The sequence below is a fragment of the Pongo pygmaeus genome, chromosome 16 (assembly GCF_028885625.2).
Source record: "Pongo pygmaeus isolate AG05252 chromosome 16, NHGRI_mPonPyg2-v2.0_pri, whole genome shotgun sequence".
NCBI classification, from domain to species: domain Eukaryota; kingdom Metazoa; phylum Chordata; class Mammalia; order Primates; family Hominidae; genus Pongo; species Pongo pygmaeus.
The window spans coordinates 39,154,227-39,170,363 of record NC_072389.2 but is presented as its reverse complement, the minus strand read 5'-3'; the positions used below and the strand labels follow the sequence as shown (position 1 = coordinate 39,170,363).

General features: G+C 42.2%; 1 protein-coding gene across 1 annotated transcript; it reads right to left on the bottom strand.

Moving 5' to 3' along the window:
- Window positions 1-13,574: 13,574 nt before the first annotated feature.
- Window positions 13,575-16,117, bottom strand: PGBD4 (piggyBac transposable element derived 4). The gene has a single exon (XM_054450487.2). It carries the CDS (start codon window positions 15,494-15,496, stop codon window positions 13,739-13,741), a length of 1,758 nt encoding a protein of 585 aa, XP_054306462.1. The 5' UTR covers window positions 15,497-16,117; the 3' UTR covers window positions 13,575-13,738.
- Window positions 16,118-16,137: the final 20 nt, after the last annotated feature.

The following is a 16,137-nucleotide window of genomic DNA, read 5'->3' as shown; positions in this document are numbered from 1 at the left end:
AAAAAAAAGAAAAGAAAAAGAACATTTGGGTCCTCACTACCCGAGAACTCCTAATGCTCCTTCCTCAAGGTATGTACACTTTTTTCACCACCCTTTTCCACAGACCAGAACTTGACTTAGAGCCTAAGAAAAGAAGAGTGAATGCATTGCTAACCAGCTGCCCAAATGATTGCCATTTAACCTTCAAACCTCTGCATTCAATTAGAGTCAAATGCAGGCAGTAACTAAGATAACAAGTCAAGGGAGTATTGGGAAGGGGCATTTTCCTGGTAGGCCTTCCTTGCTTAAGCAAGGAAGGTATATTTGGGTATAAGTCTGAATATTAGAGGAAAAGCCAGACCCTACTATGACCATTCAGATAGACCAGCCAGGTTGAGCACCGAAAACCCTAATCACAGATGAAAATGACATGATATACTAGCATAAAGAGAATTTGCAGTCTGATTATAACTTATGATGAAAGTTATGAGGTATGCACCCAGGAGACAGTCCCTTCTCCAATATCATTTTTCCTGAGGTAGAATGTCAGGCCAGCATTTTCCTCTGCTTCCCTTGAGGCTTCCAGATTTGGTCCTGTCATGAATCTTCTTTTCCAAAACTGTAGTGATCTCTTTTTGTTACTCTCAGTCCATCTATCCAAGACATTTTGCCACCCTTTCTTTAGCATCTGGTTCTACCTAGTCTTCTACCCTCATTGATGACATCTAGATTCAAGTTAATTCTTCAGGTTTAAAACAAAGTACAGAAAAGAAACATACATATGAGTCACTTGTATTTATAAGAGAAGACTATGAACTTATAGACATGTGCTGACAACTAAAAAAGTACCCCTGTGGGAAATTATATATGTATACATCTGCTTTAGCAACAAGGGACTGAATGATTGATATTTGAACTGCAGTAGGTCCTGTGTTAAAGTCTGACTTTGGGAAAATTATAGGTAAAAATGTATCCATTTGTGTCACTAAACTTTCTAGGGTTAACACCATACAAACTAACAGAGTACACGGTTTTTATAATTAAAAAACAAGAAGAGGCAGGGTGTGGTGGCGCCCACCTGTAATCCCAGCAGTTTGGGAGGCCGAAGCAGGTGGATCACTTGAGGTCAGGAGTTCGAGACCAGCCTGGCCAACATGGCAAAACCACATCTCTACTGAAAATACAAAAAATCAGCCGGGCGTGGTGGTGTGTCCTTGTAATCCCAGCTACTCTGGAGGCTGAGGCAGGAGAATCGCTTGAACCTTGGGGCGGAGGTTGCAGTGAGCCGAGATCGTGCCACTGCACTCCAGCCTGGGCAATGGAGCAAAACTCTGTTTCCAAAAACAACAACAACAACAAACAAACAAAACAAACAAGAAAAGCAGCAATGGAAAATTATGACCAACTAACAACAACCCTGCTGATCCAGTTTCAGACAGCATCCTGTCTGAAAATCATAGGAATTCCAACCATCTGCCTCTGCCCATTAATTGTGGGAGCTCAGCAATCTGCCAACTATTGTATGGCTGTCAGTCTTACCCGTAGAATTCTGAATTAGAGTCTTCAACAAACCAAGGCCAGCTTTCCCATTAGGCACAGTAAATACAGGGCCTAGCGCCAATGATACTTTCAGGGCTCCACAAAAATGTCTTAATTCCTTTTAAAATAAGAAACAAATAAACAATAGTGAATTTACAATAATGAGTCTGCCTGTAATATATTTATCCTTATTTCAGTGCAGTAATAAAATATAATTTTTAATTTTTTTATGGAGGAAAGTGATCTACAAAGGCAAAAGTGCTTAGGACCCCCCCAAAATTGTGACATAGCCCTGTGGTAAACTCTCATACTCTGCTAATTTAGCTCATGAATACAAAATTTACATCCTTAATAACTCATAAGATATAGCATTGTTGTGAGCGAGAATAAAAAGAATGAGATCCTGTAGTGCTATGTGAAACTTTATGAAGCTGTTTGTCATCAGATAAAAACTGAAAAAGAATTTATATTTTAGCCTCTGGACTGGAGGATCCTCAAAGCCCACCCAGGAACAAAAGGCCATACATAATCTCAGGTCTCCTCCTTTCCTACTTAAAGTGCCTCCATCTGCTAGTAGCATGAAGGAGCTTCTTAGAAATGCAGAAACTGTTTGGACCAGGTGCGGTGGCTCATGCCTATAATCCCAGCACTTTGGGAGGCCAAGACAGGCGGATCACCTGAGGTCAGGAGTTCGAGACCAACCTGGCCAATGTGGTGAAACCCCGTCTCTACTAAAAATACAAAAATTAGCCAGGCATAGTGGAACATGCCTGTAATCCCAGCTACTCGAGAGGCTGAGGCAGGATAATAGCTTGAACCCAGGAGGCAGAAGTTGCAGTGAGCTGAGATCACATCATTGCACTCCAGCCTGGGTGACAAGAGTGAAATCCCGTCTCAAAAAAAAAGAAATGCAGAACCTCAGGCCCTATCCAGGCCTTCCTGATTAAAGTGTACATTTTTACAACATTTGCAGGTGATATGTATGTATGTGAAAATTGAGAGGCGCTGTCAGTTTTAGAAGAATCTATACCTATGAAAATATTCTCCATTCTAAAGGAGAGGACTGGCCAGATGCAGTGGCTTATGTCTATAATCCCAACACTTCGGGAGGCCAAGGCAGGTGGATCACCTGAGGTCAGGAGTACAAGACCAGCCTGGCCAACATGGTGAAACTCTGTCTCTACTAAAAATACAAAAATTAGCAGGGCATGGTGATATGTGCCTGTAATCCCAGCTTCTAGGGAGGCTGAGGCAGGAGAATCACTTGAACCTGGGAGGCAGAGGTTGCAGTGAGCCAAGATCACACCACTGCACTCCAGCCTGGGCGAAAGAGCAAGAAGACTTCATCTCAAAAAATAAAAATTAAAATTAAATTAAATTAAATAAAGGAGAGGACTGCTCCAAAAGCAATATCTTTTGGATACAATATATTTTCTTGACCCCTTTGTAGGACTCATGACAGGGGTGCCGCATTTACTCAGCCCATTCTGCTCAAGCCCTTGCTGGATGGAGCACATGAGCAAAGGAGTGTGGGAACCAGCCGGTCACTTCAGCGCCAGTGGGAGAAAACTCTGTTCACTAGGGTTTGCAACCATGTTCCACCCCTTGCTGGAGGGAGTGCATAGGTGAGTGAGTGCAGTAACCAGCCACTGCTTTAGTGCCAGCAGAAGTGAATTCTGTGCAGGCCCCAAGGCAGTGTCCAGGTGGGAGTGCCTGTGACCCCAAGGCCTTAGAGGGTGTGTTACAATGCTCACTTAGCTCTGCCATCCACAAACAGCATGTGTTATCAGCTCAGTGGGCATTTTGCCTCATTGAGTGGAGTGGCTGCCCTCCACCAGCGAGGGCAAAGGGCCAGTGTGACAGCCTTTTCGGCTACCTGCACTTGGTGCATACCGAATTCTTGTCCAGTGCCCAGGGGGAATGAGGTCACACAGACAAATTGAAGGATGGTGAATGCAGAGAATTTTATTGAGCAACAAAAGCAGCTCTCAGCAGAGAGGAGAGCTGGAAAGGGTTGGGAAGGGCAGGTTGCTCTCCCCTAAAGCCAAATGACCTCTCTACCTCTCTCTTCTGAAGTCAAGTTGCCTCTTTCCAATGTCCCGCCATCATCTTTGAAGTCAAGTTACCTCTCCCCGACATCAGCTTCTTCTCTTCTCTACTGGCTGAGTCTGGGATCTTTATAGGCACAGTATGGCGGGTGGGGAAGGCAGTAGGTGGTTTTGGAAAAGGCAACATTAGATTAGTAAAAAGACATTATTCAGAAAGAACCAATTGAGAGAGAGCAGGCACACAGGGATGGAAGTTCTCACTTTGGGCCATGGGTTTCAGGCTTTTGGGCTCAAAAGTGAGGTTTTGCCAGGGACCCGCCCCTGTCTGCCCAGAGTTTATCTGCCTCCTGCCTCTATCAATATGATTGAGTAAACAGACAGACAAATCCTTGACCAACAACTCTACCCACAGGACATGAGTAGTCCAGATCCCACAAGAAGCAGAGAAATCTCCCAACAAATGCAGAAAAGGTAGTCATAAAAAGACAATAAGAAAACTAAAAAATTCTTAGAAGAAAACATATGGGGAAAGCTTCATGACAATGGATTTAGAAATGATTTCATGCCAGGTGCGATGGCTCATACCTGTAATCTCAGCACTTTGGGAGGCTGAGGCAGGCAGATCACTTGAGCTCAGGAGTTCAAGACCAGCCTGGCCAACATGATGAAACCCCATCTCTACTAAAAATATAAAATTTAGCCAGGCATTGTGGACCGTGACTGTAATCCTAGCTGCTCAAAAGCTGAGGCAGGAGAATAGCTTGAACCTGGGAGGTGGAGGTTGCAGTGAGCTGAGATTGTACCACTGCACTCCAGCCTGGGTGACAGAGCAAGACTCCATCTCAACAACAACAACAGCAACAACAAAAAAGAAATTATTTCTTAGACATGACACATCAAGAAGAGCACAGATAACCAAAATAAAATAAAAACAAATAAAATGAACTACATCAAAATTAGAAATTTCTGTGCATTAAAGGGCACAATCAACAGAGTGAAAAAAAAACCTACAGAATGAAAAAAATATTTGCAAATCATACATTTGATATGAAGTTAATATTCAAAAAATATACAATACTCCTACAATTCAACAACAAAAAATCCTATTTAAAAATAGGCTAAAGGCTAGACGTGGTAGCTTACACCTGTAATTCCACCAGTTTGGCAGGCTGAGGCAGGAGGACTGCTTGAGCTCAGAATTTGAGACCAGCCTGGGCAACATTTTTTTTCCTGTCTCCACAGAAAATAAACAATTAGCCAGGTGTGGTGGTGCATGCCTGTAGTCCCAGCTACTTGGGAGGACGAGGTGGGTGGATTGCTTGAGCCCAGGAGATTGAGGCTATAGTGAGCCATGATTATGCCACTGTACTCCAGCCTGGGAAAGTGAGCAAGACCCTGTCTCAAAGAGAAAAAGAAAGAAACACAACAGAAAATAGTGTCAGCGAGGATGTGGAGAAACTTGTGTACTATTGGTGGGAGTGTAAAATGGGGCAGCCACTATGGAAGACAGTATGACAATTTTAACAAAAACTGAAAATAGAATTACTATATTATCCAGCAATTCCACTTCTAGGTATATACCCAAAAGAAGTGAAGGAAAGCACTTGAACAGATATTTGTATACCTATGTTCTTAGCAGCATCATTCACAATGGCCAAAAGCTGGAAGCAACCCAAGTGTCCATCGACAGATGAATGGATAAACAAAATATAGTACATACATTCAATGTAATTTATTCAGTCTTTAAAAAGAAAAAAATTCGGACACATGCTAGAACATGAATGAACATTGAGGTCATTATCCTGAGTGAAATAAGCTATTCACAAAAAGACACATGCTGTATGATTCCACTTGTATGAGTTATTTAAAGTAGTCAAATTCACTGGGTGCGGTGGCTCACACCTGTAATCCCAGCCTTTGGGAGGCCGAGGCAGGTAGATCACGAGGTCAGGAGTTTGAGACCAGCCTGGCCAATATGGTGAAACCCCATCTCTACTAAAAATACAAAAATTAGCCAGGAGTGGTGGCGTTCACCTGCAGTCCCAGCTACTGAGGAGGCTGAGACAGAAGAATTCCTTGAACCTGGGAGGCAGAGGTTGCAGGGAGCCGAGATCATGCCACTGCACTCCAACCTAAGTGACAGAGAAAGACTCTGTCTCAAAAAAAAAAAAATAAAGTAGTCAAATTTACAGAAGCAGAAAGAATGGGGGTTACCAGAGGCTGTGGGGAAGTGGGGAGTTTAATGGGTATAGTTTCAGTTTTGCAAGATGAAAAAGTTCTGGAGGTTAGTTTTACAACAATGATAACTTAATACTTACAACAGTGACATACTTAACACTACTGAAATGTACACTTAAAAATAGTCGGGATGGTAGGCCAGGCGCGGTAGCTCACGCCTGTAATCCCAGCACTTTGGGAGGCCAAGGTGGGGGGATCAAGAGGTCAGGAGATTGAGACCATCCTGGCCAACATGGTGAAACTCTGTCTCTACTAAAAATACAAAAATTAGCTGGGCGTGGTGGCAGGTGCCTGTAATCCCAGCTACTCGGGAGGCTGAGGCAGGAGAATCACTTGAACCTGGGAGGCGGAGGTTGCAGAGAGCTGAGATCACGCCACTGCACTCCAGCCTGGCAACAGAGTGAGATACCATCTCCCCCACCAAAAAATCAAAATAAAAAATAGTTGAGATGGTAAAATTTTATCATCCACCCATTTGCACATTGATGATAGTAAATTTTTATTTATTTTTTTGAGACAAGGTCTCACTCTGTTGCCCAGCTGGAGTGCAGTGGTTGCACCCTCAACTCACTACAATCTCTACCTTCTGGGTTCAAGTGATTCTCCTGCCTCAGCCTTGCAAGTAGCTGGGATTACAGGGGTGTGCCACCATGCCCAGCTAATTTTTGTACTTTCAGTGGAGACAGGGTTTCACCATGTTGGCCAGGCTAGTCTTGAACTCCTGAGCTCAGGCAATCCACCCGCCTTGGCCTCCCAAAGTACTGGGATTACAGGCATGAGTCACTGTGCCCAGCCCACAGTTTTTTTTTTGTTTTGTTTTGTTTTAAGTAAAACCCTAATCAAGGCATGAAGGAGATCCAGCTTTTGCATTTATTATGTAGAGATGTAAATAGAGCACTAATGCTTTATAAGGGCTGGCATGTGAGGCAGCAACAGAGAGACTTTACAAGGAGGGCTTAGGATGTCATGTGTGGAGCTGGAGTTTAACTACTGTGCTTAAGTTCTGTGACTGGTCTTAGAGCCAGTCCTTTAGCCTAGGTCCCCCGTAGTGCATTGAACATCCCTATACCTGTACCACAGGCCATTTGAGAAGTGGCGTTCACCAGGCCAGCAGAGCCTAAAAGCAAAAAGCATAGTCAGTGCAACATAACTCCTTCCCCCTAATGCTTTCACTTCATAGTCAGTATTGTTCAATTATAGTAACTAACAATATTTACAGTTTAGCATTTACAGAGAGCACTTTAGAATATCTCGGGATGTTTACAATTGTATAAGATTTCTTAATATCAAAGATGATTGCCTCCTCTTCATGTTTATAAGTTATTTAGCATATCTTCACACTTTCACAATTTATTTTACTTATGTTTTTCACAGAATTTGGTGGAAGGGATAAGAATTTAGAGTAAAATGAGGAAAGTGAAATCTTTCCATTATAATTTATTTTTGCAGGACACTGAGGCGAGTTAGGATTAATCTTGAACTCCCTCTGAGAATGATAGATGACCCATCCGATTTCAGAGGTCTTCATAGGGAACTTCAGAAAGCCAAATCCACAGTCCTAATGGATGACAAGCATTTAAAAATATTATGGGAATTGGCTCCAGTTTACTGGAGTGAAAAAGATTAGCTAGTCTACTTGAAGTAAATGAGATTTGAAAACTTAAAGCTCAAAAATCACTTAAAGTAAATGAGGTATTTGGAGATTACAGCAGCTGAAGTTTCCCAAGCATTCTGCTAATGTTACTGTATTTAAAAAAAAAAAAAACCCACAAACCCATTGATTTAAATATAAAAGAGAAGTGGCTAAAGGTATAATTCTCGTTACTTTGTAGTCATACCTTATAACTGACTACCTTTTACATGTAAATAGATAGCCAATGTGTGAAGAATAGTTTAAAAAGCACCATTATATCAGTGCTGACAAGCATACTCAAAGAGAGTGGGGAAAGGCCGAAACTATCCCCAAAGATGTTGCTTTAAATGATCATGAAAAGTCCAGATAGAGATGATAACTGTTTTTTGACAGATTCCGATTTTAAGAGTTCAAAGTAAATTCTATTATATATTTTTAGCAAGTTTACTTCCCCCTTTATTTTGAAAAATAGCCTTATACTTTCCTGACTAGAAAAATTTTGCCAAAAACAGAAACTTAAAAAGAATACTGGATAAAAAAGAGGTATTACCTGTAAACCCCAGAGTTAACTTTTGTTGGTATAATCGAACATTTATAAAAATTCCTAAAGCATGGGTTTTGAGATTTGTTTCTGTCTCTATCTTTGTTCACCCCCTTGTGGCCATGATATGAAGTCAAGAGCTAGGCAGCAAAAAAAGAAGAGGGAGAAAAGTGAACAGCTTGGATAGTAAACTAATCACTTCTCACTTTAGCACTATTTGCAATAATTAACATATGTAGTTCTACTTGAAATACATATGGGTCAGAGTCTTGGCAGGAAAGAAAGGGAACACTCAAAAGGGGCGATTGTAAACTATCCCTTCATTAAAATTTTTGAAGTACAGGGAGCGTTAAGAGAAACTGCAAGGGGTGTGTTACTGATAGCTCCCATTGGCTGAACCCAACAAGAAGCCAGAAGGAAATGGAACTGAATTTTTGCAGCCCTTAAAGATCCACCCTTCCAGTTCACAAAGCAGGGTAAGAGTAGAAAGTGATCTGGCTGGGCCGGGTGCAGTGGCTTACACCTGTAATCCTAGCACTTTGGGAGGTTGAGGCGGGTGGATCCCAAGGTCAAGAGATTGAGACCATCCTGGCCAACATGGTGAAATCCTGTCTCTACTAAAAGTACAAAAATTAGCTGGGTGTCGTGGCACGCACCTGTAGTCCCAACTACTTGGGAGGCTGAGGCAGGAGAATTGCTTGAACCCAGGAGGCGGAGGTTGTAGTGAGCTGAGATCACGCCACTGCACTCCGGCCTGACAACATAGCGAGACTCTGTCTAAAAAAAAAAAAAAAAAAAAAAAAATGATCTGGCTGGACAAACTGAGCCAGTCCAGCACAAAATCTTTCTAAAATATTTTATTATAATTATAGTTTCCTTTATAAAGCATGAGTCCAAGGGCTACATTATGGGAAAACACATAATTTGGAGTTGAATCTCTATACAATTCCTCTGGCCTACCTGGCAAATAGTAGAGATAACAGAATTTTGCACTACCTGAAAACTACTCAGGCTTTTCTTCTCCATGTAATGCCTATAGAGGTATAAGCCTGGCATGTGAGGGGTTTGAAGCATTGGATAGTTTAGTATGAGTGACAATAAGGGAAGGGATGAAAGGAAGGCAGAAATGGAGATACAGAGACCTCAGTTACTGTTCACTGCTGGTCCTCATCCACCTTTTGTCCCACTGCAAAGTAAACTTCCCAGCTCCTACCTGGGGTATTATGACGAGCACTGATTACTTGTTAGTCAAACTGAACAAGTGTCAAGGCCGGGTGTGGTGGCTCACGCCTGTAATCCCAGCACTTTGGGAGTCCAAGGCAGGCAGATCACCGGAGGTCAGGAGTTCGAGATCAGCCTGGCCAACGTGGCGAAACCCTGTCTCTACTAAAAATACAAAAAGAAGCCAGGCATGGTGGTGCGCATCTGTAGTCCCAACTACTTGGGAGGCTGAGGCAAGAAAATCGCTTGAACCGGGAGGTGGAGGTTGCAGTGAGCTAAGATCACGCCATTGTACTCCAGCCTGGGCGACAGAGTGAGACTCTGCCTCAAAAAAAAAAAACAAAAAAACCAAAAAGCTGAACAAGTATCTAAGATACCACCAGCAAAGAAGGGTCACCAAACATATACTGGAAAAAAAAAATCAGGAAACTTGGGATGAAGCTGTTTCTATTTCAGCATATTTCTAAATTTTGCAATTTTTTAAATCATTTTTGAAAAGTAAAATTTTATTAATAGTTTAGAAAGTGTAATGGTCAGAGGGCTGTAGCACATTATAATCTTTTGTCCCATTCCATTATTTCTCAAATAATGTTTTTACTACGGTTTCAAAAATGCTTACTTCTGCTCTGGTTGGGACTGAAACAAAGGCCTCAGGGCTCAGCTCAACATGTACTGATTTTAAAATCAGCACTTTGTATTTAAAATAAAAATCAGGATTTTGAGGCTTTTGTCCTTCATGATAACTATCCTTGGCTGAACACATGGCTTTATTCCTCTTTAGCTGCTCTCCATTAATCCTACAATACAACTTAGATTTAATTCACCATATGGCAGAAGATGGATTAAAAAACCAAGAAGAGGCCCGGCGCGGTGGCTCACGCCTGTAATTCCAGCACTTTGGGAGGCCAAGGCAGGCGGATTATCTGAGATCAGGAGTTCAAGATCAGCCTGGCCAACATGGTGAAACCCTGTCTCTACTAAAAATACAAAAATTAACTGGGTGTGGTGGCAGGTGCCTGTAATCCCAGCTACTCAGGAGGGTGAGACAGGAGAATCACTTGAACCTGGGAGGCGGAGGTTACAGTGAGCCGAGATCACACCACTGCACTCCAGCCTGGGCAACAAAGAGTGAAACTCCATCTCAAAAAACAAACAAACAAAAACTGAGATACCACTTTTAATTTATTTGCTTGGCAAAAATAACATTTGATAGCTCATTGTTGGTGAGGGTATGAAGAAGCAAGTTATCTTACACATTGCTGGTGAGAGTGAAAGTTGCAACAACTTCCGTGGAAGAAGATTTCACAATATCATCAAAATTACAAAGGCACATACTCTTTGATCTAGCAATTCTACTTTCTACTAGTACTAATTATGCTACATACATACACCTGTGGAAATCACATGGCAAAAGAAATTCACTTCAGCAAAATCAGGATTAGTAAAATAGGACACAATCTTAATGTTGCTCGATAGAGAATCAGTCCATCTATAAGCTGGAACATTTTGCAGCCATAAAAAGGAATTATGAAGCTTTTTATGTACGAATAAAGGATGATTTCCAAGATATATTAAGTAAAAAGAGCAAAGTGCAGAATTGCATTTATAGTATACTGTGGAAATATATATGTAAAACAGTACACATTATAGTTACATATAATCATATGTTAGGTAATACATTATTATATATTAGTGAATTTTATATTAAACAATTAATTTATTTCTAGAATGTTATTGTATATAAGTTAAATAAATGTATATTTTGCCCCTTTTTTCACACAACTGGTAGCATACTATATATACATATATAGGTATATATGGATTTGTTTTTTAACAAAAAAAACTACAAGTTTTTTTTTGTCTTTTTTTTTTTTTTTTTTTTTTTTAGAGACAGGGTCTGGCTATGTTGCCCAGGATGGAGTGCAATGGCTATTCACAGGCCTGCTATCATAGCACACTACAGCTTCAAATTCCTGGCCTTCCTGGCCTCAAGTGATCCTCCTGCCTCAACCTCCTGAGTAGCTGGGACTACAGGCATGCCACTGTGCCTGGCCTTATTTTTAATGTATACATTTTTCTGTAGACAGTTGATTATCTGTGGAAGAATACTCAGGAAAATGGCAACACTGGTTGCCTCTTGAGAATTGGGTGACCAGGAAGAGAAGTAGGTGGGAGATTTTTTTTTGTATACTCATACCTTTTGAATATTGTACCATGTGACAAAATCTATCAGATAAAGACCACCAAGGAACACACCTGCAGTCAAGTTTATGAGCTTGCTGCTGTAAGGAAGATCCTACACCAGAGAAACCAAGGATATAACAGTAAGAGGGAACAGAAGGAAACTTTTTTATTTTTTGAGATGGAGTCTCACTCTGTCGCCAGGGCTGGAGTGCAGTGGTGCGATCTTGGCTCACTGCAACCTCCGCCTCCCGGGTTCAAGTGATTCTCCTGTCTCAGCCTCCCAAGTAGCTGGGATTACAGGCACCCACCATGATGCCCAGCTAATTTTTTTTTGTATTTTTAGTAGAGACAGGGTTTCACCATTTTGGCCAGGCTGGTCTCAAACCCCTGACCTCATGACTCACCCGCCTCGGCCTCCCAAAGTGCTGGGATTACAGGCGTGAGCCACCATGCCCGGCCCAGAAAGGAACTTTTACAAGATTTGGGCTTTTGTTGAATGATTGAGGAGAGTCTAGGGAAGCAAGGATTGGCTCTGGATTGGGTATCTCAGCAGTCTGTTCAGAGGCACAAGAACAAAGCGAAGTCATTGGTAAGAAAGTGGTAATCACTGAAAAGAAGAAAGTTGTTAGGCATTTTGCAGGTGTGGTGTGGCCTTGGGAAGAAGTTTTCTGATGGCCTTGCCACTGGCCCTGTCTGTGTCTAGTTGGTACATCACAGTCTGATTAAAATCAGCACTGATCTTTCCTTTCTCGGTCCTGAACTGACTTTTACTTTCTGACACTTGAATGTCTTATCTATTCAAAAACTAAGGCATATTTTAAAGTAAAAAGAATGAAAATAAACCTTCTCAACACACTTCTTGAGCCTAGATTATTACCAGTTCCCTAGCAAATAAGAAATTTATTTGGCAGACAAGAAAGTCAAATGTGTGTGTGTGTGTGTGTGTTTCTGAGCAATGCTGCTCCTTCCAACGATCAAATATGAAGAAGTAACTATCTTCAGAAAAAATGAGGGCAAGTACCCCAGTACTGCAGTAGCTGATGCCAGGGAGACTGGAGTATAGGGGTGGCTCTGGGCATCATGTCCCCATCCCCTGCCAGGGCTGAGTACTTGGCTCTTGAATCTTTTTTCAATTGCTGTTACTCTTTCCCAGGATGCTAACTCTAAGAGTGCACAAGGCTAAAACATGCATTGCTCTCAATAGGAATCTGTAGCAGAGACAGTGATGTTTAGGGCCAACAAAGATCTTGAGCAAGTCACTTCACTCTCCACCATAAAGAAAATGACAGGGCTGGAGCAAATGATGCCTGAAATCTTGGCTAAGGCCCCAGCAATCAACATTGACAGCAATCAACCCCTGCCGTCCTCCCCAGTACAACCTTGTTATGGTCACAGTAAAGCAATCACAACAGGAGGAATAGTGTAGCATCAGATAAATTGTCTTCCAATCCTTTTCACTAGAGGCAACCCTTAGTTAACAGTTATGTGTTTTTCCAGCTATTTTTGTTCAGAGACAGTAGTATCCCCTTCCCATTTCCCATTTAGGAAAAAAAAAAAAGCGTAGCTCGCTGCCTGCACTCATTTAGTTTTACATAAACACCCTCTTTGAGGCTGAAGCAAATCTGACTGATTTTCAATGTGAAAATAAAATATAAAAACTGTTCTTGGTGCTAGGCGCAGTGGCTCACACCTATAATCCCAGGACTTTGTGAGGCCCAGACGGGCGGATCACCTGAGGTCGGGAGGTCAAGACTAGCCTGATCAACATGGATAAACCCAGTCTCTACTAAAAATGCAAAATTAGGTGGGTGTGGTGGCGCATGCCTGTAATCCAGGTACTAGGGAGGCTGAGACAGGAGAATCGCTTGAACCTGGGAGGTGGAGGTTACAGTGAGCCGAGATCATGCCATTGCACTCCAGCCTGGGCAACAAGAGTGAAACTCCGTCTCAAAAAACAAAAAACAAAAAACAACAACAAAAAAAACGAAACAAACAACAACAACAAAACTGTTCTTGGAGTTATTTCTTTTTTTCTATTTTTTGAGATGGAGTCTCGCTATGTCACCCAGGCTGGAGTGCAGTGGTGTGATCTCAGCTCACTGCAACCTCTGCCTCATGGGTTCAAACAATTTTCCTGCCCCAGCCTCCCAAGTAGCTTGGATTACAGGCAAGTGCCACCACACCCAGCTAATTTTTGTATTTTTAGTAGAGACAGGGTTTCACCATGTTGGCCAGGCTGGTCTTGAATTCCTGATCTCAGGTGATCCACCCAGGTCGGCCTCCCAATCTTGGAGTTATTTCTAAACAGAACTTGTCTCTAATCCTAATGGAACAGATGTGTATGATGATCGGTATTTAATAATCTTTTTTCGTGTGGTAAATTTCAAAGCACGGAACAACACAAAGCGGAACATCACATTCGGCACAAAAATAGCGCGTTTCTTTCCGGATCTTCTTGCCATCCTTGTCGTATTGGGAGCAGCAAATTTTGCAGCGACCAGTTGGATTCTGTTTCCCGGACGTTGCTGGTATGCTTTTGGGGAAATGTCTTCCAGACAGACGAAGAGGTGTGACATCATCAGAGCATGGACGACCTCGAAGATGTTGCTGCCCTGGCTTGTGATGCTTTTCCAGCATTCTTTCAATCAATGCCAGTCTGAAGTTTATATGGCTCATCGTGTGCTCAGGATTATCCTTCTTGAAGAGGATGTAGGAGTTCAGCACTGTAATGTGTAGAAGGTGGTGAAAGAATTTCTTATACCAAACCTTGTGTCTTTTGCGCTCAGATGGATAAGAAGTAAGCATCTGATCAGCCGAGTCCACTGCTCCCATATTCTCATTATAATCCACAATGACACGTGGCTTTTTAGTTTTCTTTCCATTTCTGTTGTTTACTTCAATCACAGTATCATTGTGGAATGTTGACAACATTGTCACCTCCTTCCCGTCACACCATTTCAGTGCCATAAGTTCACCACAGAATCTGGCTACAGTCGTCCCCTTTGCAATCCTTTTTTTCAGATCATTTGGAATCTGTTTTCTGTTCAAATGAGCTGTCCCAACTGCATCGGTCCTATTTTGATGTAATTCTCTGAAAAGCATGGGAGATATATTAAAGTTATCGAGGAAGACACAATACCCTTGGCCAAGAAGGTCATTGACCAAGGTAAGAACAATGCGCGATGATTTCAAGCCATCGGCTGAATCTTTCAAATTCATACCGGGCCCAGTGTGAACAAGTGCATTCCACACATAACCAGATTGACTTTCACAAAGTACATATAGCTTCAGACCGAATCGTACTCGTTTTGTCGGGAGGTACTGCTTCATAGCTAATGGCCCCTTGAAGAGCATCAGTGATTCATCAACTGCAATGTTTCTGTTTGGAGTATATACAGTTGAAAATTTATTTACAAGAAAGTCGAACACAGGTTTGATCTTCTGCAATGAAATCTGGGCCTTTGATTGGCCAGCAGATATAGAAGAATTGTTGACAAAATGCAGGCACCGAAACAAAAGTAAAAATCTTTCACCAGTCATAATTTGCCTGAGATAAGGTGTATCCAAAAGAGGCCTTGTTGACCAAAACATCTCCAGCTCAGGTTTCTGCACAATACCTTGCAGTAACATTACTGCAAAAAAGACTTTGAGCTCGTCATTGTCAGTGTCTTTCCATTTATCCATTCGCGAAAATCCTTTCGGACCTGGTGGCTTTGAAGCCAACAAGGCAGCTTGGGCATTTGTTTCTCTAGTAATTTTTGAAACTAATTCCTCAGTAAAGAACAGTTCAAAATACTGCAATGGGTCAGTGATATCACTGACATCGACTTTTCTGCCAGGTGTGCCGGTAAAGTCATACCTTTGACGTGGAATCATAGCACGAGCTGACCATTTCATAGAGCGCCCTGAGTCACTTGATGTAGGGCTCTTTCCAGCAGATTCTAAATGGGACAGAGGCCTGATCTTATCGTCTTCTAAAGCACTATCCGAAAAATTATCAGAATCGTCTATTTCCGAAAAATCAGATTCATCAAATGAATCTTCAGCCAACAACTGTTCGAGACCGGTATTACCATCACGCATAGGAATGCTACGTTTTCTAGGATTTGACATTTCAGCGATCGAGAATTACTATATTTTGTAAATGGAAATACCACTACTAAAAACAGAATGCTATAAACAGAATGATGTCTTTTGTTTCAAAAGTCAATATACCAAAACCATGCGAAAATAACAGAAGCGAGATATTTCGTGGCAGACTTTGGGAGTAAGGTTGGCACTGTAATCCACGAGTTATCTCGGCGTAAACGCTGCAGTCGCAGGCACAGCAGCGCGTAATCTCGGGGCTAAGGAGAAATGGGTTAAACGCACACAGAAGCCTTTCATCTCATACGTCTTGGGGAGTCTCTAGAAGTTTTTTGAAAGGTCTCTTCTGGATGGTGTTTCTCCCGAAGCCAGTCTCGTCATCTTTTACTCCCGTGAGGTCCTTGGCCTCCGTGGCTGCCACAGCAACACACACTTGACTTTCACTTCATGGGCAGTCCCCTTCATAGGCACTTGACATATGCTCTGTGCGCCGTCTTCCAATCCGGAGTGCCGGGAGTTAAGGGCAGTACTTCCGCCTTACTTCCGCCTCGCTAGTCGATCGGCCATGATCTCTTTCCTCTGGTTGGATCCCACAGCTTATGACAGAAACGGGCGCTCAGTGATGACAACATCAAGCCGCCAGCGGCGGCGGTGGCGGCCGGGAGACT